This window comes from Nerophis ophidion, linkage group LG13 (genome assembly GCF_033978795.1).
Source record: "Nerophis ophidion isolate RoL-2023_Sa linkage group LG13, RoL_Noph_v1.0, whole genome shotgun sequence".
Lineage (NCBI taxonomy): Eukaryota > Metazoa > Chordata > Actinopteri > Syngnathiformes > Syngnathidae > Nerophis > Nerophis ophidion.
The window spans coordinates 57,721,335-57,748,445 of record NC_084623.1 but is presented as its reverse complement, the minus strand read 5'-3'; the positions used below and the strand labels follow the sequence as shown (position 1 = coordinate 57,748,445).

Below are 27,111 nucleotides of genomic sequence, written 5' to 3'. Positions count from 1 at the left end.
CTTTAAACTTGCGAATTATGCTCCCAACTGTGTCTCTTGGAATGTGTAATGTCTTTGCTATTTTCTTATATCCAGTTATGATGAGAAATTACCTCCTCTCTTGACTTCTTTGACCACTCCCTGGACTTCACCATGTTGCAAATACACCACTGACCATTTACAAGAAGCTGAGCATCAGTCTTTTTCAATAAGTTTAATTGTTGCTCGTTATGGTTCTAATCACGTCTGCAGGTGTTTTCAACACCTGATTGAAAAGACCTTATTCAAATTCTGTTCTTAAGAGTTATGATCTTCTAGGGGTTGAATAATTTTATCAATGAGATATTAAGAGAAATGACACTGTTTGGTATGTTACAAAATATAATTTTGTAATTCAAGTTGCATTTGTCTATTTGACACATCTTTTTTTGATGTGACTATAAACAAAATACAGAATAAATGTCCAACTTGCTAAAACACCAAAATTGTGTGGGGTTTGAATCATTTTGATCACAACTGTAAACTTCAATTAAGGACATTTATTACCGACGTCTAGCTTGTGTGCTATTGTGTGCTCAGTTGTGGTGTAGCTGCTGGCTCCTAGTAGCCTATTGCCTTGCATGTATATACATAAATAAAAATATATATATATATGTATAAATGTGTATCTGTATGTATATATATATATATATATATATATATATATGTAGGTGTGGGAAAAATCACAAGACTACTTCATCTCTACAGAAGTGTTTCATGAGGGGTTCCCTCAATCATCAAGAGATTTTAATGGAAGCATTCACATACAATGGTTTATATAGGGCACAGAGTGGGTGGGTACAGGCAGGCGTAGGGTGTGGTGATTGGCTCATGTGTTACCTAGGAGGTGTTTCCGTCTGTGGCGGCATGTTGAAATGATTTCACTGCGCTTGTTGAGGGATGATAGATCTGGATGATATATAATAAACAGTTTCTCTTTTAAGCATAGGTTGCATCTTTTATTACCACTGTTGTAAGGTGTGCTGGATGCAAGAATTTGCCATGTTATTGAATATTCAACATTATTGTCTTTGAGGTTCCAAATGTGTTTGCTGAGTTCTGTAGAATTCCGCAAAGTCTGGTTTCTAAAGGAGGCCTTGTGATTATTCCATCTTGTTTTGAACACTCCTTCGGTTAATCCTACGTATGTGTCGGATGTGTTACTGTCCTTGCGTATTATATATATATATATATATATATATATACATATATATATATATCATTATATTACACTGCTTATGAAGTACATTAGCGTGAGAATGTCCAAACTATTCGTTTAAAAAAGTCATATTAGAGATGACCACATGTATAAACATACAACATAATTACCATACGTCCTTTCCGGTTGATTGACAGGTGATTTCCCAACTCCGTGTCATAAGTCGCTCCGTAGCAACAGGCTCCAAGTTCGACCGGGATCTCTGGTCCAACGGACTTTCGCCCATCCTCAACTTGTGGAAGAAACTGAACAAGGTCGGTCTTTTTTTTATTCTGCCTTCCGCAGACCTTGAATGCACCACGGTGTTGGCATGCAATGCATTGTGGGCCTGAGGGTGGCGTCATGGTGTTCCACTTGTGTGTGTTCCAGGGTTCTACGCTGATCCAGCAGAAGGTGACACCGCCAACAGATCACCACGGCTCACCCGTGCTGTCCTTCACTGTTCTAGAACAGTTCAACGCCATCCGACTGGTTCAGGTATGCGACGCAAGGCATTGTGGGTAGTGGCATACCATACTTATTACTACCACACAGTCAAAGCAAAAATGTACCCTAAGAGAAAAGTAGTATTAATAAATGTATAAATATTTGGTTGTTACCTTCAGTGTATTTGCTGCTTGTTACTAATCCCCGAACTCTGACTGACAGGGGCTTGAATCCAAACTTTCTGTGCAAATTTTTGATCGAACGTTGAAATGTCAGAAAATGAATTTTAGGGGGGTGATCCTTTTTTGAAGGACTATTTTCAAGTTGTTTATGTGTTAAATGTTACAGAAGTTTGAGGGGAAAAAATGCATGAATGATATTAGAGCTGGGCGATAAAATGATATTAATACATATTGCCATAGATAGATAGATAGATAGATAGATAGATAGATAGATAGTACTTTATTGATTCCTTCAGGAAAATTAAAATTCCAGCACTAGTGTACAGAGTTGAGATCAATTTAAATAAAAGTAAAAAGTAAATAATGGGGACGTAATCGATATCATTTTTCCGTAAAACCTTACATTTTTTCCGCTTTTTGGGAAGAAAGCGCAAGTTGCGAACAAAGACACTTTAAATATAAATTAGGTCACTGGAGAAAAGCGCTATATAAATATAATTCACTTCACATTCACACTCACTGTCTGCTAACCAGGAAGTGATAAGTGGGCGTGGCACGGTATCAGCCAATCAGGTGACAGTATCGACTATCAAGTTTGCTTGATTCTTTGCATAGAGTGAGAAGACAAAGTCCAAATGAAGAAATTGTGGATAAAAGAGGAAACGTTTTTGGATTTTAGGTAGCATGCTAACATTAGCGTGCTATCTTTTTTTTTTTTAGCTAATTTAGCATCGATACACCTCAGTGTCATATATTTTGATATGTCACTAATGCTAACTGTAAGCATGCTAATGTTGACATGTTATTATACTAATGTTAGCATGCTAACATTAGCGTGCTATCTTTTTTTTTAGCTAATTTAGCAGGTATACACCTCAGTGTCATATATTTTAATATGTCACTAATGCTAACTGTAAGCATGCTAGTGTTGTCATGTTATTATATTAATGTTAGCATGCTAACATTAGCGTGCTATCTTTTTTTTTAGCTAATTTAGCAGGTATACACCTCAGTGTCATATATTTTAATATGTCACTAATGCTAACTGTAAGCATGCTAGTGTTGTCATGTTATTATACAAATGTTAGCATGCTAACATTAGCGTGCTATCTTTTTTTTTAGCTAATTTAGCAGGTATACACCTCAGTGTCATATATTTTAATATGTCACTAATGCTAACTGTAAGCATGCTAGTGTTGACATGTTATACTAATGTTAACATGCTAACATTAGCGTGCTATCTTTTTTTTAGCTAATTTAGCAGGTATACACTTCAGTGTCATATATTTTAATATATCACTAATGCTAACTGTAAGCATGCTAGTGTTGTCATGTTATTATATTAATGTTAGCATGCTAACATTAGCGTGCTATCTTTTTTTTTAGCTAATTTAGCAGGTATACACCTCAGTGTCATATATTTTAATATGTCACTAATGCTAACTGTAAGCATGCTAGTGTTGTCATATTATTATACAAATGTTAGCATGCTAACATTAGCGTGCTATCTTTTTTTTTAGCTAATTTAGCAGGTATACACCTCAGTGTCATATATTTTAATATGTCACTAATGCTAACTGTAAGCATGCTGGTGTTGTCATGTTATTATATTAATGTTAGCATGCTAACATTAGCGTGCTATCTTTTTTTTTTAGCTAATTTAGCAGGTATACACCTCAGTGTCATATATTTTAATATGTCACTAATGCTAACTGTAAGCATGCTAGTGTTGACATGCTATTATACTAATGTTAGCATGCTAACATTTTTAGCTCATTTTGCTCATGTTTTGTGTTGCCTGATGCTATCTAGCCAGCGTGCTAGCTGTTAGCACGCTCTTAGTTCGGCTTTGGCTCGTCAGCATTCACGGGAAATTTAGAGCACAGCTTCCTGCAGAAAATAGTCCTTTTCAGGTTTCTTTATGTTTACACTTTGCACTATTTTCTTACACTTTATGAAGCATTTCTTACATATTCCTTCATTTTTAAGAGCTTATAGTTAAGTGTTCAATGTGATTTTACTATTTTGTTGACATTGTTTTAGTATTTTCCACGCTTGTGTTGACATTTCATTTCTGCCTTGATAGCTGAGGGATTATAATCAGAGGAAGTTAAATTTCAAATAAATATTATTCTCCTGCTCCTTATTTTGCATTATTCATAAAAATGTCAATAAATATCGATATCGACCGATATATTGTAATATTTAAACAATTACTGCATAACAAAAAATAATTTCCATAGTTAAATAATAATAACATGGCAAGTTAATGTTACACAGCCGTTATTTCCTGGCATTAAACCTTATTTTTAGGTGTCTTTATGTTTACATTTTTATACTTTGCACTATTTTCTTAAACTTCATGAACCTATTCCTTCATTTTAAGATTTTATAGTTAAATGTTCAATGTGATTTGACTATTTTGTTTAAGTGTTTTCCATGCTTGTGTTGACATTTCCTTTCTGCCTTAGGGTTGAAATAATCAGAGGAAAGTTAAATGTTTCTATATAATATATGTTTCTCCTTATTATCCTTAGGTCATGAAAATATCAACAATATCAATAGTGATACAGTTTTCAGCGATATCGCCCGGCCCTAATTGCTAATTAAATAAAACACATGTACTGGGCGAAAAAAATCAATATTGAAAATGTGTGCCAACCTCGGCGGGTGTTGACTGTTAGAATGGGGTGACTTGTCTCCAAGTGCATTTGAGCATGTGGTCCCGCTTGTGTTGACAGAGCATCCACCAGTCCCTGGCCGCCCTCAGCAAGGTGATTCGAGGGACTGAACTTCTCACTCCCAAGGTCCAAAAACTGGCCACGGCCTTGCTCAACCAAGAGGTGAGTGGCGCTCCAAAAGACACCTGGACTTGTATCAACTTGTCCCCATCCAGTCCAGTCATGCAAATCCAACCAAACTCTCCAACTTCCACGCACATTTTGGCGGTGTAATTTTTATCTACTTCTGGCTCCTGCTGCATTTGGACCAAATGTTCCTCCAAGGAATTCAAGTTGCTGGTCAATCCCAAATTCTTTGGATGACACATCAATCAATCAATCAATGTTTACTTATATAGCCCTAAATCACTAGTGTCTCAAAGGACTGCACAAACCACTACGACATCCTCGGTAGGCCCACATAAGGACAAGGAAAACTCACACCCAGTGGGACGTCGGTGACAATGATGACTATGAGAACCTTGGAGAGGAGGAAAGCAATGGATGTCGAGCGGGTCTAACATGATACTGTGAAAGTTCAATCCACAATGGATCCAACACAGTCGCGAGAGTCCAGTCCAAAGCGGATCCAACACAGCAGCGATAGTCCCGTTCACAGCGGAGCCAGCAGGAAACCATCCCAAGCGGAGGCGGATCAGCAGCGCAGAGATGTCCCCAGCCGATACACAGGCGAGCAGTACATGGCCACCGGATCGGACCGGACCCCCTCCACAAGGGAGAGTGGGACATAGGAGAAAAAGAAAAGAAATGGCAGATCAACTGGTCTAAAAAGGGAGTCTATTTAAAGGCTAGAGTATACAAATGAGTTTTAAGGTGAGACTTAAATGCTTCTACTGAGGTGGCATCTCGAACTGTTACCGGGAGGGCATTCCAGAGTACTGGAGCCCGAAATGAAAAAGCTCTACAGCCCGCAGACTTTTTTTGGGCTTTGGGAATCACTAATAAGCCGGAGTCCTTTGAACGCAGATCTCTTGCTGGGACATATGGTACAATACAATCGGCAAGATAGGATGGAGCTAGACCGTGTAGTATTTTATACGTAAGTAGTAAAACCTTAAAGTCACATCTTAAGTGCACAGGAAGCCAGTGCAGGTGAGCCAGTATAGGTATATATGTATGTATATATGTATATAAAGGTATATACAGTATAGGTATATATGTATGTATATATGTATATAAAGGTATATACAGTATAGGTATATATGTATGTATATATGTATATAAAGGTATATACAGTATAGGTATATATGTATGTATATATGTATATAAAGGTATATACAGTACAGGTATATATGTATGTATATATGTATATAAAGGTATATACAGTACAGGTATATATGTATGTATATATGTATATAAAGGTATATACAGTATAGGTATATATGTATGTATGTATTTATATAAAGGTATATACAGTATAGGTATATATGTATGTATATATGTATATAAAGGTATATACAGTATAGGTATATATGTATGTATGTATTTATATAAAGGTATATACAGTATAGGTATATATGTATGTATATATGTATATAAAGGTATATACAGTACAGGTATATATGTATGTATACATGTATATAAAGGTATATACAATATAGGTATATATGTATATAAAGGTATATACAGTGTATGTATATATGTATATAAAGGTATATACAGTATATGTATATATGTATGTATATATGTATATAAAGGTATATACAGTATATGTATATATGTATGTATATATGTATATAAAGGTATATACAGTATAGGTATATATGTATGTATATATGTATATAAAGGTATATACAGTACAGGCGTAATGTGATCAAACTTTCTTGTTCTTGTCAAAAGTCTAGCAGCCGCATTTTGTACCAACTGTAATCTTTTAATGCTAGACATGGGGAGACCCGAAAATAATACGTTACAGTAGTCGAGACGAGACGTAACAAACGCATGGATAATGATCTCAGCGTCTTTAGTGGACAGAATGGAGCGAATTTTAGCGATATTACGGAGATGAAAGAAGGCTGTTTTAGTAACGCTTTTAATGTGTGCCTCAAAGGAGAGAGTTGGGTGGAATATAATACCCAGATTCTTTACCGTGTCGCCTTGTTTTATTATTTGGTTGTCAAATGTTAAAGTTGTATTATTAAATAGAGGTCGGTGTCTAGCAGGACCGATAATCAGCATTTCCGTTTTTTTGGCGTTGAGTTGCAAAAAGTTAGCGGACATCCATTGTTTAATTTCATTAAGACACGCCTCCACCTGACTACAATCCGGCGTGTTGGTCAGCTTTAGGGGCATGTAGAGTTGGGTGTCATCAGCATAGCAGTGAAAGCTAACACCGTATATATAAAATAAAAAAAGGGGCCAATTACATCACATCAAAAATTCAAATTTGAAACATTTTTGAGAAAAATATTGCATATTTTGTTTTTGCATTATCCATCCCATCCATTTTCTACCGCTTATTCCCTTTCGGGGTCGCGGGGGGCGCTGGCGCCTATCTCAGCTACAATCGGGCGGAAGGCGGGGTACACCCTGGACAAGTCGCCACCTCATCGCAGGGCCAGTTTTTTTTGCATTATAAAAAGCACATTTTTTGTGAAAATAGGGCTTTAAACAAACAGTAAAACTTGAAAAAAAAAATAAAAATAATAATCAACGAATTGATCTGAAGTTGGTTTAGAGAACTATATATATACACATACGATGTATATATACATATGTGTGTATATATTTATGTGTACATATATACTGTATATATATATATATATATATATATATATAATGGATGTATATAATTGCCAATTAACATAAATGTATATTATATACAGATGTACATATAATTTGCTTCTGATGTATTACTTCCTGAATGAGAGAGCAGACTTCAAGTGTAAGTGATTATTGTGTATTTGCTGGTGGATCTGGGTGTGATCATATTTGAGAGGTGGGATGGATCCACAGCTCCACTCCAATGTTCCCCTGATGGAAAGTAAAGAACATAAACGTGCGCCCACACCTCGTCTGCCGCCTGCAGCGTCTTCATCCGCCGCAGCAACACTCCACATAAGTTGACTTAGCAGGGACCAGGGCGTGATGTTTGGAGATCCAGTCCTCCAGTCCTCCATCTTGAAGCCACCCCCTCCTCACTTGCTGTGTAAAAGTCAGGCCAGGGACTCATCCTTGCAACCAGGGATGGCTTCAGTGCAGCTCACTCACTTACATTCCCTGCCATCTTTCTGCTTTCACAGCCAAAGAGGTGCTTTTATTTGAATGCAGGCTTTTTACATAGTTGGACCACCAGCGCCCCCTAGAGGGTGTCAGCTCTGGTCCCTACAGAGTGCAACTCATAGAAGCCACACCCACTACATTCTCCACAAAGAAACCCGCTTTCCACATATTAGCCGCACTGGACTATAAGCCGCATACATATATATATATATGCATATAATATTCTGTAAATGTTTATTCACATACCTTAATTGTTTCTAAACGGTGTCTGTAACACTGCAGTAAAACGGCTAATCGAACAAAACAGAAGCCATGGTCATAGACCCACTAGCTGCACAAGCTAGCTCTCCAATCAGCTAAACAGACTCAATAACTCCACGGTGACGTTTTGGGTGGATTTACTGAGGAATTTGTGAAAGTGAAACAATACAAAAAGAATGCCGTTGCCAGTTAATAACACCAACACAGATGTGTTAGCATATTAGCTAATGTACAAGTGTGCATGAAAACACTCCTATAGACCTGTAAGGATTGTTTTAGTTACATTGAAAAACTTTGCTTGGAGTTATAAATTGAATAATCTGTTCGAGTAGAAACGCTATGGATGGCTAGGAGACGCAGAAGCGCTTGCACTTCCGGTACAAGGCAATGTGGATGTGAATTCTCCCTGCCCACTGGGTGTGAGTTTTCCTTGCCCTTTTGTGGGTTCTTCCGAGGATGTCGTAGTCGTAATGATTTGTGCAGTCCTTTGAGACATTTGTGATTTGGGGCTATATAAATAAACATTGATTGATTGATTGATTGATTTAAAACAGCAATAAACACTGGACACATTCGGCCGGCAGCACCTGATAGTGAGCGAAAGATGGCGCCGTAGCACAGACAAAAAACACACCTTTTCGGGAATAATAATAATAATAGATTTTATTTGTAAAAAGCACTTTACGTTGAGCGAACAACCTCAAAGTGCCACAGTGTAAAAAATAGTAATAATAACTAGAGTCTTGGGTGTGTTTTATTTATGAAAAACCGTTTGCACCGATTTAGAAGCCACAGAGTACAAAGCGTAGGGAAAAAGAAGTAGCAACTTTATAGTCCGGAATTTACAGTAGTTGCAATACACTTTCCCACCACTTGTGGCAGTAATGACAATATTCAACTGTCAATCATAGAGAAGTTTCTCCAGCGCCAAAATTATGACTGGAGTGGCGGAGGTGGAATTAGTTAATTATTCTAATTATTTCTGTCATATCATAGAAGGCCGTCTAAGATTTAATATTTGACTGTTTCCCCTTTCTTGCAGTGTCCCCTGACCTGGCAAGATATGTGGGAGGGGCCCGAGGAGCCCATGCAGTACCTGGGAGCCATTGTCATGCGTGCACTCGCCTTGCAGGTACTTTGGCTCATATATTATTTATGCTCGCATCAACCATCGAATGGAATTAAAATCCATTCAAATCAGTGCTTGGTCCCCCAATACAACACAATTTTAACACACCTTGAGATAATTATTGTATGAAAACAATACAATGTGATGTAGTTTTATGACGTCATGTACAGTTTTTACCTTGGAAAGTGGGGTTCTCCCGTCAAACACACCATCAGCAGCTTCTCCATAATCTTATTTTAACGCCCTAAATTCATTCTGCCTCAATACGGCGCGGACTAGCAGTGCTACGCTCCCACTGCTACATTGTCGTGTCCAAATAAGGAGCTAATATACTTACATTCTAATATTAGCATGTTGGGTATTTTTTTTGCTAATTTTGCAGGTACACACCTCAGCGTCCAAAATGTGGTTACTTGACGAATTACGTTTGTTAGCATTCTAATGCTAGCTTTTTTTAAGCTAATTTTGCACACCTCAGTCATAATTTGGTACTTAATGCATGCTAACGTTAGCATGCCAGCAAAAACAAAAAATCAGATGCACACCTCAGAGTACGGTAATATATTTTGGTGTTTGGCACGTTACAGGTAGCATTTTAGCATGCCAATATTCGCGTGCTATCTTTTTTGAGATAATTTTGCAGGTACACACCTCAGCGTCCAAAATGTGGTTACTTGACGAATGACGTTTGTTAGCATTCTAATGCTAGCTTTTTTTAAGCTAATTTTGCACACCTCAGTCATAATTTGGTACTTAATGCATGCTAACGTTAGCGTGCTCGCCAAAAAAAAAAAAAAATCAGATGCACTCCTTGGAGTACAGTGATATATTTTGGTGTTTGGCACGTTACAGGTAGCATTTTAGCATGCCAATATTCGCGTGCTATCTTTTTTGAGATAATTTTGCAGGTGTAGACCTCAGCGTCCAAAATGTGGTTACTTAACGAAGGACGTTTGTTAGCATTCTAATGCTAGCTTTTGTTAAGCTAATTTTGTACACCTCAGTCATAATTTCGTACTTAATGCATGCTAACGTTAGCGTGCTCGCCAAAAAAAAAAAAAAATCAGATGCACTCCTCGGAGTACAGTGATATATTTTTGTGTTTGGCACGTTACAGGTAGCATTTTAGCATGCCAATATTCGCGTGCTATCTTTTTTGAGATAATTTTGCAGGTATAGACCTCAGCGTCCAAAATGTGGTTACTTGACGAATGACGTTTGTTAGCATTCTAATGCTAGCTTTTTTTAAGCTAATTTTGTACACCTCAGTCATAATTTCGTACTTAATGCATGCTAACGTTAGCGTGCTCGCCCAAAAAAAAAAAAATCAGATGCACTCCTCGGAGTACAGTGATATATTTTGGTGTTTGGCACGTTACAGGTAGCATTTTAGCATGCCAATATTCGCGTGCTATCTTTTTTGAGATAATTTTGCAGGTATAGACCTCAGCGTCAAAAATGTTGTTAGTTGACGAATGACATCTGTTAGCATTCTAATTCTAGCCTTTTTTAAGCAAATTTTTTACACCTCAGTCATATTTTGGTACTTGATGCATGCTAACGGTAACATGCTAGCATTTAAAAAAAAAAATAGGTGCACACCTCAGAGTACGGTAATATATATTGGTGTTTGGCACGTTACAGGTAGCATTTTAGCATGCCAACATTAGCTGGCTATCTTTTTTGAGCAAATTTTGAAAGTACACACCTCGGCGTCAAAAATGTGGTTACTTGACGAATTACATATGTTAGAATTCCAATGCTAGCTTTTTTTTAAGCTAATTTTGTACACCTCAGTCATATTTTGGTACTTGATGCATGCTATCATTAGCATGCTAGCATTTAAAAAAAAAATCTGGTGCACACCTCAGAGTACGGTAATATATTTTTGTGTTTGGCACGTTACAGGTAGCATTTTAGCATGCCAATATTCGCGTGCTATCTTTTTTGAGATAATTTTGCAGGTATAGACCTCAGCGTCAAAAATGTTGTTAGTTGACGAATGACATCTGTTAGCATTCTAATTCTAGCCTTTTTTAAGCAAATTTTTTACACCTCAGTCATATTTTGGTACTTGATGCATGCTAACAGTAACATGCTAGCATTTAAAAAAAAAAAAATTAGGTGCACACCTCAGAGTACGGTAATATATATTGGTGTTTGGCACGTTACAGGTAGCATTTTAGCATGCCAACATTAGCTGGCTATCTTTTTTGAGCAAATTTTGAAAGTACACACCTCGGCGTCAAAAATGTGGTTACTTGACGAATTACATATGTTAGAATTCTAATGCTATCTTTTTTTAAGCTAATTTTGTACACCTCAGTCATATTTTGGTACTCGATGCATGCTATCATTAGCATGCTAGCATTTAAAAAAAAAATCTGGTGCACACCTCACAGTACGGTAATATATTTTGGTATTTGGCACGTTACAGGTAGCATTTTAGCATGCCAATATTCGCGTGCTATCTTTTTTGAGATAATTTTGCAGGTATAGACCTCAGCGTCAAAAATGTGGTTACTTGACGAATGACATCTGTTAGCATTCTAATTCTAGCCTTTTTTTAAGCTAATTTTCTACACCTCAGTCATATTTTGGTACTTGAAGCATGCTAACGGTAACATGCTAGCATTTAAAAAAAAAAATTAGGTGCACACCTCAGAGTACGGTAATATATATTAGTGTTTGGCACGTTACAGGTAGCATTTTAGCATGCAAACATTAGCTGGCTATCTTTTTTGAGCAAATTTCGAAAGTACACACCTCGGCGTCAAAAATGTGGTTACTTGACGAATTACATATGTTAGAATTCCAATGCTAGCTTTTTTTAAAGCTAATTTTGTACACCTCAGTCATAATTTGGTACTTGATGCATGCTAGCATTTTTAAAAAAAATCTGGTGCACACCTCAGAGTACGGTAATATATTTTGATGTTTGGCACGTTACAGGTAGCATTTTAGCATTCCAATATTCGCGTGCTATCTTTTTTGAGATAATTTTGCAGGTATAGACCTCAGCGTCAAAAATGTGGTTACTTGACGAATGACATCTGTTAGCATTCTTATTCTAGCCTTTTTTTAAGCTAATTTTCTACACCTCAGTCATATTTTGGTACTTGATGCATGCTAACGATAACATGCTAGCATTTAAAAAAAAAAATTAGGTGCACACCTCAGAGTACGGTAATATATATTGGTGTTTGGCACGTTACAGGTAGCATTTTAGCATGCCAACATTAGCTGGCTATCTTTTTTGAGCAAATTTTGAAAGTACACACCTCGGCGTCAAAAATGTGGTTACTTGACGAATTACATATGTTAGAATTCTAATGCTATCTTTTTTTTAAGCTAATTTTGTACACCTCAGTCATATTTTGGTACTTGATGCATGCTATCATTAGCATGCTAGCATTTAAAAAAAAATCTGGTGCACACCTCACAGTACGGTAATATATTTTGGTATTTGGCACGTTACAGGTAGCATTTTAGCATGCCAATATTCGCGTGCTATCTTTTTTGAGATCATTTTGCAGGTATAGACCTCAGCGTCAAAAATGTGGTTACTTGACGAATGACATCTGTTAGCATTCTAATTCTAGCCTTTTTTTAAGCTAATTTTCTACACCTCAGTCATATTTTGGTACTTGATGCATGCTAACGATAACATGCTAGCATTTAAAAAAAAAAAATTAGGTGCACACCTCAGAGTACGGTAATATATATTGGTGTTTGGCACGTTACAGGTAGCATTTTAGCATGCCAACATTAGCTGGCTATCTTTTTTGAGCAAATTTTGAAAGTACACACCTCGGCGTCAAAAATGTGGTTACTTGACGAATTACATATGTTAGAATTCTAATGCTAGCTTTTTTTTAAGTTAATTTTGTACACCTCAGTCATATTTTGGTACTTGATGCATGCTATCATTAGCATGCTAGCATTTAAAAAAAAATCTGGTGCACACCTCAGAGTACGGTAATATATTTTGGTATTTGGCACGTTACAGGTAGCATTTTAGCATGCCAATATTCGCGTGCTATCTTTTTTGAGATCATTTTGCAGGTATAGACCTCAGCGTCAAAAATGTGGTTACTTGACGAATGACATCTGTTAGCATTCTAATTCTAGCCTTTTTTTAAGCTAATTTTCTACACCTCAGTCATATTTTGGTAATTGATGCACACTAATGGTAGCATGCTAGCATTTAAAAAACAAATTAGGTGCACACCTCAGAGTACGGTAATATATATTGGTGTTTGGCACGTTACAGGTAGCATTTTAGCATGCCAACATTAGCTGGCTATCTTTTTTGAGCAAATTTTGAAAGTACACACCTCGGCGTCAAAAATGTGGTTACTTGACGAATTACATATGTTAGAATTCTAATGCTAGCTTTTTTTAAAGCTAATTTTGTACACCTCAGTCATATTTTGGTACTTGATGCATGCTATCATTAGCATGCTAGCATTTCAAAAAAAATCTGGTGCACACCTCAGAGTACGGTAATATATTTTGGTATTTGGCACGTTACAGGTAGCATTTTAGCATGCTAACATTACAGTGCTATCTTTTTTTTAGTTAATTTTGCCAGTACTCATCCCCGCAAAAAAAATATGGTTACTTGACAAATTACATCTGTTAGCATTCTAATGCTAGTTTTTTTTAAAACTAATTTTCTACACCTCAGTCATATTTTGGTACTTGATGCATGCTAACATTAGCATGCTTGCTTTTTTCAGGCGCACACCTCAGAGTACGGTAATATATTTGGGTGTTTGGCATGTTACAAGTAATGTGCACAAAGGCCCTGAAATGATGAGAATAACATTGATGAATAAAGCTGGCGTGTTGACTAAAACATTCATAGACAATCACAATTTTGAGACGGTGGAAATGAAGATTGGTATAAAAGAGAGGAAATAGGAGAAGTGTCCGCCCTCGCTTGCTGCCAGGAAATAAAAAGTCTGGCTCTGTCTCCTCTCCACTGTGTCAGAATATACGCCTACCTCAATATGTTCTGGCAGCCGACACACACACACACACACACACACACACACACACACACACACACACACCCTCGCGTGTGTTCAAAAATATTTATGTCCATGCGAACGCGATGCATTTAATTAAGTGTTTGAGTCTTCACTTTGTCTGCCTGCACATTTGTGTGTGTGAGTCTTCACTTTGTCTGCCTGCACATTCGTGTGTGAGTCTTCACTTTGTCTGCCTGCACATTTGTGTGTGTGAGTCTTCACTTTGTCTGCCTGCACATTCGTGTGTGTGAGTCTTCACTTTGTCTGCCTGCACATTCGTGTGTGAGTCTTCACTTTGTCTGCCTGCACATTTGTGTGTGTGAGTCTTCACTTTGTCTGCCTGCACATTCGTGTGTGAGTCTTCACTTTATCTGCCTGCACATTTGTGTGTGTGAGTCTTCACTTTGTCTGCCTGCACATTCGTGTGTTTGAGTCTTCACTTTGTCTGCCTGCACATTCGTGTGTTTGAGTCTTCACTTTGTCTGCCTGCACATTTGTGTGTGTGAGTCTTCACTTTGTCTGCCTGCACATTCATGTGTTTGAGTCTTCACTTTGTCTGCCTGCACATTCGTGTGTGTGAGTCTTCACTTTGTCTGCCTGGACATTTGTGTGTTTGAGTCTTCACTTTGTCTGCCTGCACATTCGTGTGTGTGTGAGTCTTCACTTTGTCTGCCTGCACATTCGTGTGTGTGAGTCTTCACTTTGTCTGCCTGCACATTCGTGTGTTTGAGTCTTCACTTTGTCTGCCTGCACATTTGTGTGTGTGAGTCTTCACTTTGTCTGCCTGCACATTCGTGTGTGTGAGTCTTCACTTTGTCTGCCTGCACATTCGTGTGTGAGTCTTCACTTTGTCTGCCTGCACATTTGTGTGTGTGAGTCTTCACTTTGTCTGCCTGCACATTCGTGTGTGAGTCTTCACTTTATCTGCCTGCACATTTGTGTGTGTGAGTCTTCACTTTGTCTGCCTGCACATTCGTGTGTTTGAGTCTTCACTTTGTCTGCCTGCACATTCGTGTGTTTGAGTCTTCACTTTGTCTGCCTGCACATTTGTGTGTGTGAGTCTTCACTTTGTCTGCCTGCACATTCATGTGTTTGAGTCTTCACTTTGTCTGCCTGCACATTCGTGTGTGTGAGTCTTCACTTTGTCTGCCTGGACATTTGTGTGTTTGAGTCTTCACTTTGTCTGCCTGCACATTCGTGTGTGTGTGAGTCTTCACTTTGTCTGCCTGCACATTCGTGTGTGTGAGTCTTCACTTTGTCTGCCTGCACATTCGTGTGTTTGAGTCTTCACTTTGTCTGCCTGCACATTTGTGTGTGTGAGTCTTCACTTTGTCTGCCTGCACATTCATGTGTGTGAGTCTTCACTTTGTCTGCCTGCACATTCGTGTGTGTGAGTCTTCACTTTGTCAGCCTGGACATTCGTGTGTTTGAGTCTTCACTTTGTCTGCCTGCACATTCGTGTGTGTGAGTCTTCACTTTGTCTGGCTGCACATTCGTGTGTTTGAGTCTTCACTTTGTCTGCCTGCACATTCGTGTGTGTGAGTCTTCACTTTGTCTGCCTGCACATTCGTGTGTTTGAGTCTTCACTTTGTCTGCCTGCACATTCGTGTGTGTGAGTCTTCACTTTGTCTGCCTGCACATTTGTGTGTGTGAGTCTTCACTTTGTCACTTTGCTTCTTCCTGCCAAACCAACTTGACTTCCTCCAGGTCCCACACCCTAAATACCCTTTGGACCATGAGTGGGGCAGCACATTTTAATGGCACATTCTAAGAACACTATAAAAAAAGTGGAATATAAGAGCAAACAGGTGAATTGTAACAAGAAAAAGTTGCAATGTTGACTTAATAACACAAATATGCCATGCAGACTGTTATTTTTTCTTTAAAACTGTCGTTGCGGAAACATAATAATGAATGAAAATCAATGTTATGAAATATTGAAAAATTGGAGGCTCCAATTCACTTATTGCATATTTTGTGATTTTGCTATAAAAAGCATGGTTTTCTTTCACAAAAGGGCTTAAAAGTAGTACGAAACTCATACAAATAATTAAAACAAAACACGTTATAATCAACGGATAGATATGAAGTTAGTATTGATATTTAAATGTTGAAAGTAAAGATGAAAAAAAGTTAAATCATTTCTGTCTTATTTAAAAAAAAAAAAAAAAGAAGTTTGGGACCTTTTGGATGGCTAAGAAATTCAGAGGGATTGTTTTTCCTTAAAAATGTTTTTTGTTCCAAAAAATAATAATGAATCAAAATCAATATTGTTATGAATTATTGACATTTTTCAAGGTTCCAATTACTTTACATCAAATATAACACTTTGAAATATGCTTTGGAAAATATTGTATATTTTGTGATTTTTGTCATAAACAAAACAGGTTTTTCTTTTAGAAAAAGGGCGTATAGTATAAAAACAAACAAACCATAAAAACAATAAAGACTTATAATCGACGGATGGATCTGAAGTTAATATAATTGAAAGTTTAAAAAAAATAAATGTTTGACTTACCTTAAAACATTTTTGAGTTGGCCCTTTTTAGTAGGATATATATATATATATATATATATATATATATATATATATATATATATATATATATATATATATATATATATATATATATATATACATTTTCTACCACTTGTCCCTTTTGGGGTCGCTGGAGCCTATCTCAGCTGCATTCGGGCAAAAGTATATATATATATATATATATATATATATATATATCTTGATTGGATTATCCAGAGAATAGTGCTCGATACCGTGATAGAGTGCAATATGTAGGTGTGGGAAAAATCACAAGACTACAAAATCACAAAATCTCCTGATGATTGAGGGAACCCCTCATGAAACAGTTCTGTAGAGACAAAGTAGTCTTGTGATTTTTCCCACACCTGCATATATATATATATATATATATATATATATATATATATATATATATATATATATATACTTACTTATGTCCATGTTGTGTGTATGTACAGAGTTGGGTGGAGCGAGCATCAAGTCAACATCTTCTGTCGGACACTGTGGATCTTTCAGAACTCTTCCACCCTGACACCTTCCTCAATGCTCTCAGGCAGGAAACTGCCAGGTAGGATTGTCTGACCTCCTTTTCTCAGGAAGGAGAAGAAGAAAAAGAAGAGATGATAACGTCTGTTTGTGGTTTCAGATCTTTGGGTTGTTCCATGGACAGTTTGGTGTTTGCATCATCATGGAGGACTCCTCTTGTGGGGGCCAAGCTGCAAGTCAAGGTACACACACACACACACACACACACACACACACACACACACACACATGCACACGAAACAAGCAGTCCTGCAGCATGTTTACTTCAGTGTGATATCATGTGCAATACAAACAGCATGTTTACTTGTGTGTGATATCATGTGCAATACAAACAGCATGTTTACTTGTGTGTGATATCATGTGCGATACAAGCGGTCCTACAGCATGTACACCTCGGTGTGATATCATGTGCAACACAAGCAATCCCACAGCATGTTTACTTCAGTGTGATATGTGCGATACAAGCTGTCCTGCGGAGCATTTACTTGTGTGTGATATCATGTGCGATACAAGCGGTCCTACAGCATGTACACTTAAGTGTGATATCATGTGCGACACAAGCAATCCCACTGCATGTTTACTTCAGTGTGATATCATGTGCGATACAAGCTGTCCTGCAGAGCATTTACTTTTGTGTGATATCATGTGCGATGCAAGGGGTCCTGCAGCGTGTTTCCTTGTGTGTGATATCCTGTGCGATACAAGCAGTCCTGCAGTGTGTTTATTTGTGTGCGATACAAACGGTCCTGCAGCATGTTTACTTGTGTGTGATATCATGTGCAATACAAACAGCATGTTTACTTGTGTGTGATATCATGTGCGATACAAGCGGTTCTACAGCATGTACACCTCGGTGTGATATCATGTGCAACACAAGCAATCCCACAGCATGTTTACTTCAGTGTGATATCATGTGCGATACAAGCTGCCCTGCGGAGCATTTACTTGTGTGTGATATCATGTGCGACACAAGCAATCCCACTGCATGTGTACTTCAGTGTGATATCATGTGCGATACAAGCTGTCCTGCTGAGCATTTACTTGTGTGTGATATCATGTGCGATACAAGGGGTCCTGCAGCGTGTTTACTCGTGTGTGATATCCTGTGCGATACAAGCAGTCCTGCAGTGTGTTTATTTGTGTGCGATACAAACGGTCCTGCAGCATGTTTACTTGTGTGTGATATCATGTGCGATACAAGCATTCCTACAGCATGTACACTTGAGTATGATATCATGTGCGACACAAGCAATCCCACTGCATGTGTACTTCAGTGTGATATCATGTGCGATACAAGCTGTCCTGCTGAGCATTTACTTGTGTGTGATATCATGTGCGATACAAGGGGTCCTGCAGCGTGTTTACTCGTGTGTGATATCCTGTGCGATACAAGCAGTCCTGCAGTGTGTTTATTTGTGTGCGATACAAACGGTCCTGCAGCATGTTTACTTGTGTGTGATATCATGTGCGATACAAGCATTCCTACAGCATGTACACTTGAGTATGATATCATGTGCGACACAAGCAATCCCACTGCATGTGTACTTCAGTGTGATATCATGTGCGATACAAGCTGTCCTGCAGAGCATTTACTTGTGTGTGATATCATGTGCGATACAAGGGGTCCTGCAGCGTGTTTACTCGTGTGTGATATCCTGTGCGATACAAGCAGTCCTGCAGTGTGTTTATTTGTGTGCGATACAAACGGTCCTGCAGCGTGTTTACTTGTGTGTGTGATACCATCTGCGATACAAGCGGTTCTGCAGCGCATGGTGTGTGATATCTTGTGCGATACAAGCGGTCCTGCATTGTGTTTACTTGTGTGTGATATCATGTGCGATACACATGGTCCTGCAGTGTGTTTACTTGTGTGTGATATCATGTGCGATACACATGGTCCTGCAGTGTGTTTACTTGTGTGTGATATCATGTGCGATACACACGGTCCTGCAGCGTGCTTACTTGTGTGTGATAAATTATCCGCACTGTTTTATAAGCCGCAGGGTGAAAAGCGTAGGACAAAAAAATAGCGGATTATATAGTTTGCAATAGACAGTACATATGTCCAATGATGTTTCTATGGTAACATCTTCTCCACCTGGCATTTGCCTGAAAGAAGGCGGAGCTTCCCACGGTAGTTGAGAAGGTTGATCACCTCAATGCTGCTGCACACTTTCTTTTAATGAGTGGCTGAGATGGGCGCATGAAGAGAAGCACTGGCAGAGGGAAACAGTGAGGGGATAATTGTTAGAACACACACACACACACACACACACACACACACACACACAATGTCGTCGTCTTTCCACGTCTGCTTTGACGCCAAAGTTCCTACTATTGTCTGCAGGGAACACGCACACAAACATGAACACACGTGTGATTTCTCCTCAATTGGATAATTTTATCAGCCAGAGTTCCTTCTATTGTCTGAGAGGAGCACGCACACAAACATGAACGCACGTGTGGTTTCTCCTCAGTTGGAGAGGTTTTTCAGCCAGAGTACCTTCTATTGTCTGCAGGTAACATGAACACACGTGTGGTTTCTCCTTAATTGGAGAGTTTTATCAGCCAGGGTTACTTCAATTGTCTGCAGGAAACATGAACACACGTGTGGTTTCTCCTCAATTGGATAGTTTTATCAGCCAGAGTTCCTTCTATTGTCTGAGAGGAGCACGCACACAAACATGAACACACTTGTGGTTTCTCCTCAATTGGAGTGTTTTATCAGCCGGAGTTCCTTCTATTGTTTGCAAGAAACATGAACACACGTGTGGTTTCTCCTTAATTGGAGAGTTTTGTCAGCCAGAGTTCCTTCTATTGTCTGAGAGGAGCACGCACACAAACATGAACACACTTGTGGTTTCTCCTCAATTGGAGTGTTTTATCAGCCGGAGTTCCTTCTATTGTTTGCAAGAAACATGAACACACGTGTGGTTTCTCCTCAACTGGAGAGTTTTGTCAGCCAGAGTTCCTTCTATTGTCTGCAAGAAACATGAACACGTGTGGTTTCTCCTCAGTTGGAGAGTTTTATCCGCCATAGTTCCTTCTATTGTCTGCAAGAAACATGAACACACGTGTGGTTTCTCCTCAACTTGAGAGTTTTATCAGCCAGAGTTCCTTCTATTGTCTGCAAGAAACATGAATGCACGTGTGGTTTCTCCTCAGTTGGAGAGGTTTATCAGCCAGAGTACCTTCGATTGTCTGCAGGTAACATGAACACACGTGTGGTTTCTCCTTAATTGGAGAGTTTTATCAGCCCGAGTTCCTTCTATTGTCTGAAAGAAACATGAGCACACGTGTGGTTTCTCCTCAACTTGAGAGTTTTATCAGCCAGAGTTCCTTCTACTGTCTGCAGGGAAAACACACACAAACATGAACACACGTTTGGTTTCTCCTCAATTGGCGAGTTTTATCAGCCAGAGTTCCTTCTATTGTCTGCAGGTAACATGAACACACGTGTGGTTTCTCCTCAACTGGCGAATTTTATCAGCCAGAGTTCCTTCTATTGTTTGGAAGAAACATGAACACACGTGTGGTTTCTCCTCAGTTGGAGAGTTTTATCAGCCATAGTTCCTTCTATTGTCTGCAAGAAACATGAACACACGTGTGGTTTCTCCTCAACTTGAGAGTTTTATCAGCCAGAGTTCCTTCTATCGTCTGCAGGGAACACGCACACAAACATGAACACACGTGTGGTTTCTCCTCAATTGGAGTGTTTTATCAGCCAGAGTTCCTTCTATTGTCTGCAAGAAACATGAACACACGTGTGGTTTCTCCTCAACTTGAGAGTTTTATCAGCCAGAGTTCCTTCTATTGTCTGAGAGGAGCACGCACACAAACATGAACACACGTGTGGTTTCTCCTCAATTGGAGTGTTTTATCAGCCAGAGTTCCTTCTATTGTCTGCAGGTAACATGAACACACGTGTGGTTTCTCCTCAACTGGCGAGTTTTATCAGCCAGAGTTCCTTCTATTGTTTGGAAGAAACATGAACACACGTGTGGTTTCTCCTCAGTTGGAGAGTTTTATCAGCCATAGTTCCTTCTATTGTCTGCAAGAAACATGAACACACGTGTGGTTTCTCCTCAACTTGAGAGTTTTATCAGCCAGAGTTCCTTCTATCGTCTGCAGGGAACACGCACACAAACATGAACGCACGTGTGGTTTCTCCTCAGTTGGAGAGGTTTATCAGCCAGAGTTCCTTCTATTGTCTGCAAGAAACATGAACACACATGTGGTTTCTCGTCAGATCATCCTCTGTCTTTGTATCCTTTTTACATTTTTCTTTATATTCCCTTCGCTGACAACCTGCTTCCTTCTCTTCCTGTCTTTGCTTTATACTTTATGTTTTTTTACTCCTGCCATGTGCCCACAAGTGAAGGCAAAATATTGTTTGTATCAGTCAAAAAGATCTGTTTGTATGGTGCTCACTTGTAATACACTTTTTTCTTTGACAAAAGGAGCATACAACTTTTTTTTTAAAAATGTTATATTGACAGATAGATCTAATGTTGATCTACAGCAGTGGTTCTCAAATGGGGGTACTTGTACCCCTGGGGGTACTTGAAGGTATGTCAAGGGGTACGTGAGATTTTTTTTTAAATATTCTAAAAATAGCAACAATTCAAAAGTCTTTTATAAATATATTTATTGAATAATACTTCAACTCAATAAAGAAATGCAACAATGCAATATTCAGTGTTGGCAGCTAGATTTGTGGACATGTTCCATAAATATTGATGTTAAAGATTTCTTTTTTTTGTGAAGAAATGTTTAGAATGAAGTTGATGAATCCAGATGGATCTCTATTACAATCCCCAAAGAGGACACTTTAAGTTGATGATTACTTCTATGTGTAGAAATTGTTATTTATAATCGAATCACTTGTTTATTTTTCAACAAGTTTTTAGTTATTTTTATATCTTTAATTCCAAATAGATCAAGAAAGACCACTACAAATGAGCAACATTTTGCACTGTTATACAATTTAATACGCACATAGTGCTGTATTTTACTTCTTTATCTCTTTTTTTCAACCAGAAATGCTTTGCACCGATTAGGGGGTACTTGAATTAAAAAAAAATGTTCACAGCGGGCACATCACTGAAAAAAGGTTGAGAACCACTGTTGTAGAGATTTAAGCCTATAATGAATGAATGAATGGTTTATTTTGAGCCATGCAAACAAAACAAGAGAATGACATAAAATACAAAAGAAATATATCAATACATTATTTTTACACCTACATTGAAAACATTACATGTGACTAATCTTTTGTAGATGTCAAGATTGGCTCAAAAGGGAGTGGGAAGAAGTAAACTTACTAGGTCCCATCCCTATACATATACAATATATATTTACAATATATAATACAATAATATATATAATATGATTCAGTTCAGTGGTTGCTGCGTGGATGCTATATATTATCTAAATATAATACATTTAAATTCACACACACTTACATATGTACACACACATACATACCATTTACATATATATATTTATATATATATATATATATATATACATACACATATATATACATACATATATATATATACATACATACATACATATGTACACACACATACATACCATTTACATATATATATTTATATATATATATATACATACACATATATATACATACATATACATATATACATACATACATACATATGTACACACACATATATATACACACACATACATATAATTTACATATATATCTTTATATATATATATATATACATACACACATATATATATATATATACATATATACATACATACACATAATCACATACATACACAAATGCATATACCCAAAATACACATATGTCCATCACACACACACACACACATATAAATACTATACATATAATAGTATATATAATATACACTTTTGTCTAATACTAATAATACTACTAAATAATGACACATTTTTAGTATTTTTTTCGACCAAAACCCTTTGATGTTCCCTGGATCAAGCCTGAATTTAGGCCTAAATTTTTAAATCAGGGAGGGCGTGGCGCAGTGGCAGAGTGGCTGTGCGCAACCCGAGGGTCCCTGGTTCAAATCCCCACCTAGTACCAACCTCGTCACGTCCGTTGTGTCCTGAGCAAGACACTTCACCCTTGCTCCTGATGGGTGCTGGTTGGCGCCTTGCATGGCAGCTCCCTCCATCAGTGTGTGAATGTGTGTGTGAATGTGGAAGTAGTGTCAAAAGCGCTTTGAGTACCTTGAAGGTAGAAAAGCGCTATACAAGTACAACCCATTTATTTATTTATTTATCAAATATATTGTATTGGTTTTTTTAAAATAGAAAATATCAAAATGGCCCCGGCTCGCTTTGATTTTTCAGTGTGCGGCCCTCAGTGGAAACAGTTTGGGAATCTCTGACTAACACCAATCATTGCACTTCTTCCTCCATCAGGTGGGCGGCCTGCAGCTGGAAGGGTGTGGCTTTGATGGCGTCCATCTTTGTGAGAACCAGCACGACTCTCCCAGCGTGTCAGCCGTGCCGCTTTGTTACATGGCCTGGCTTCCACGGGTCAGTCGGACACTTCACACCTCAACAACCACACCTGTCCTGGTTCTGATCACACCTGTGCTGGTTCTGATCACACCTGTGCTGGGTCTGATCACACCTGTGCTGGGTCTGATCACACCTGTGCTGGGTCTGATCACACCTGTGCTGGGTCTGATCACACCTGTGCTGGGTCTGATCACACCTGTCCTGGGTCTGATCACACCTGTGCTGGTTCTGATCACACCTGTCCTGGTTCTGAAGGACTACAAGATGCACAGAATGTGAAAGTGATGTCATCATTGAGTCTTTAAGAAGCTCCTGCAAACATGCTCCTCAAAGATCATCTGCTGTCTTTTTAGAATCCACACCAAAAAAATCCTGTCAAGGATCCTCGAAAAAGACAGGAGCGATGTGAAGTGAATTATATTTATATAGCGCTTTTTCTCTAGTGACTCAAAGCGCTTTACATAGTGAAACCCAATATCTAAGTTACATTCAAGCCAGTGTGGGTGGCACTGGGAGCAGGTGGGTAAAGTGTCTTGCCCAAGGACACAACGGCAGTGACTAGGTTGGCAGAAGCGGGAATCGAACCTGCAACCCTCAAGTTGCTGGCACGGCCACTCTACCAACCGAGCTAAACCGATCACATACTACTGCAGAAATGCTTGCGAAAGATCCTCAGTGTGACATATATATATATATACATATACAGTATATATATATACAAATAGACATATATATATATATATATATATATATATATGTATGTGTATATGTATTTGTGTATATATATATATATATACATATATATATACATATTTATATATAGATATGTATTTTTATATATATATATATATATATATATATATATATATGTATATATATATATATATATATATATATATATATATATATATATATAAACCCCGTTTCCATATGAGTTGGGATATTGTGTTAGATGTAAATATAAACGGAATACAAGGATTTCAGTTGAATATGCTACAAAGACGACATATTTGATGTTCAAACTGATAAATATATATTTTTTTTGCAAATAATCATTAACTTTAGAATTTGATGCCAGCAACATGTGACAAAGAAGTTGGGAAAGGTGGCAATAAATACTGATAAAGTTGAGGAATGCTCATCAAACACTTATATGGAACATCCCACAGGTGTGCAGGCTAATTGGGAACAGGTGGGTGCCATGATTGGCTATAAAAAACAGCTTCCATGAAATGCTAAGTAATTCACAAACAAGGATGGGGCGAGGGTCAGCAATTTTTAAGCAAATTGTCGAACAGTTTTAGAACAACATTTCTCAACGAGCTATTGCAAGGAATTTAGGGATTTTACCATCTACGGTCCGTAAAATCATCAAAAGGTTCGGAGAATCTGGAGAAATCACTGCACGTAAGCGATGATATAACGGACTGTTTATCCTTCAGGCGGTACTGCATCAAAAACAGACATCAGTGTGTAAAGGATATCACCCCATTGGCTCAGGAACACTTCATAAAACCACTGTCAGTAACTACAGTTGGTCACTACATCTGTAAGTGCAAGTTAAAACTCTACAATGCAAAGCTAAACCCATTTATCAACAACACCCAGGAACGCCGCCGGCTTCGCTGGGCCCGAGCTCACCTAAGATGGACTGATGCAAAGTGGAAAAGTGTTCTCTGGTCTGACGAGTCCACATTTCCAATTATATTTGGAAACTGTGGACGTGGTGTCCTCCGGAACAAAGAGGAAAATAACCATCAGGGTTGTTATAGGCGCAAAGTTCAAAAGCCAGCATGTGTGATGGTATGGGGGTGCATTAGTGCCCAAAGGCCTGGGTAACTTACACATCTGTGAAGGCACCATTAATGCTGAAAGGTACATTCAACTTTTGGAGCAACATATGTTGTCATCCAAGCAACGTTATCATGGACGCCCCTGCTTATTTCAGCCAAGCCACGTGTTACAACAGCGTGGCTTCGTAATAAAAGAGTGCGGGTACTTTCCTGGCCCGCCTGCAGTCCAGACCTGTCTCCCATGGAAAATGTGTGGCGTATTATGAAGCGTAAAATACGACAGCGGAGACCCCGGACTGTTGAAGGACTGAAGCTCTACATAAAACAAGAATGGGAAAGAATTCCACTTTCAAAGCTTCAACAATTAGTTTCCTCACTTCCCAAACGTTTATTGAGTGTTGTTGAAAGAAATGGTGATGTAACACAGTGGTGAACATGCCCTTTCCCAACTACTTTGGCACGTGTTAGTGAATTATTTGCAAAAAAAAAATTAAGTTTATGAGTTTGAACATCAAATATGTTGTCTTTGTAGTGCATTCAATTAAATATGGGTGGAAAAGGATTTGCAAATCCTTGTATTTTGTTTATATTTACATCTAACACAATTTCCCAACTCATATGGAAACGGGGTTTGTGTGTGTATATATATATATATATATATATATATATATATATATATATATATATATATATATATATTTACATATATATATATATATTTACATATATATATATATATACATACATATATATATTTATGTATATAAACATATATATATATATATATATATATATATATATATATATATATATATATATATATAATTTATACATACAAGCATAGTGTTGTGTAGTGGACAGTAGGACAGGAGAGTAACAACTGTTGTGATGATAAAGGTGATGTATAACATCCAGATGTTGTGCTGATGTCGGTTATCTTGTATCTTCCTGCCCAGGATTGTTGTGCGGACAGCGGTGCCGAGGACATCTGGCTGCCGGTGTACAGCAGCCCTGAGAGGCTGAAGGTGGTGACGCAGGTTCGACTTCCCTGCAGGACCAATCACAACCAGTGGATCCAAGCCGGTGCTGCCCTCTTTCTTAAACAATGACCCCACTACTTTATAGTCCTTTCACAATAAAAGCTCATAGTTGAAGGTAATCCTCTGGACTTTTTCAACCAAAAACTGGTTAAAAGCCAACGTCAGCTGCACTTAATGTTGTGTTGGTAGCAAAGGTCAACATTTTTGAAATATTTGTCGAAGCAACTTCCTTCTTTGTAAAACCACGAACACTGGTTGAACAAAAATAAAATTAAAATACGAAAATAAATGAAAAAGAAATTAAAAGCTTCAAAATATACCAGTTGTTCAGGAAATGAAGACTTTATCAGGCAATAATCTACCAATGGGAAATAATTGCAAAACTGCTAAATAACAATTAACTTAAGCTAATGACATT

The 27,111-nt window shown here is 38.0% G+C and overlaps 1 protein-coding gene across 1 annotated transcript in view; it reads left to right on the top strand.

Annotated features, from left to right (window-relative positions):
- dync2h1 (dynein cytoplasmic 2 heavy chain 1) overlaps positions 1-26,810 on the top strand; it is a 256,786-nt gene extending 229,976 nt beyond the window's left edge. The window contains 8 exon segments of the mRNA XM_061919267.1: positions 1,375-1,491; positions 1,607-1,714; positions 4,587-4,688; positions 9,112-9,201; positions 17,232-17,341; positions 17,420-17,501; positions 23,759-23,875; positions 26,610-26,810. Of these exon segments, the coding sequence (XP_061775251.1) occupies positions 1,375-1,491; positions 1,607-1,714; positions 4,587-4,688; positions 9,112-9,201; positions 17,232-17,341; positions 17,420-17,501; positions 23,759-23,875; positions 26,610-26,762 (879 nt within the window). The 3' untranslated portion in view covers positions 26,763-26,810.
- Positions 26,811-27,111: the final 301 nt, after the last annotated feature.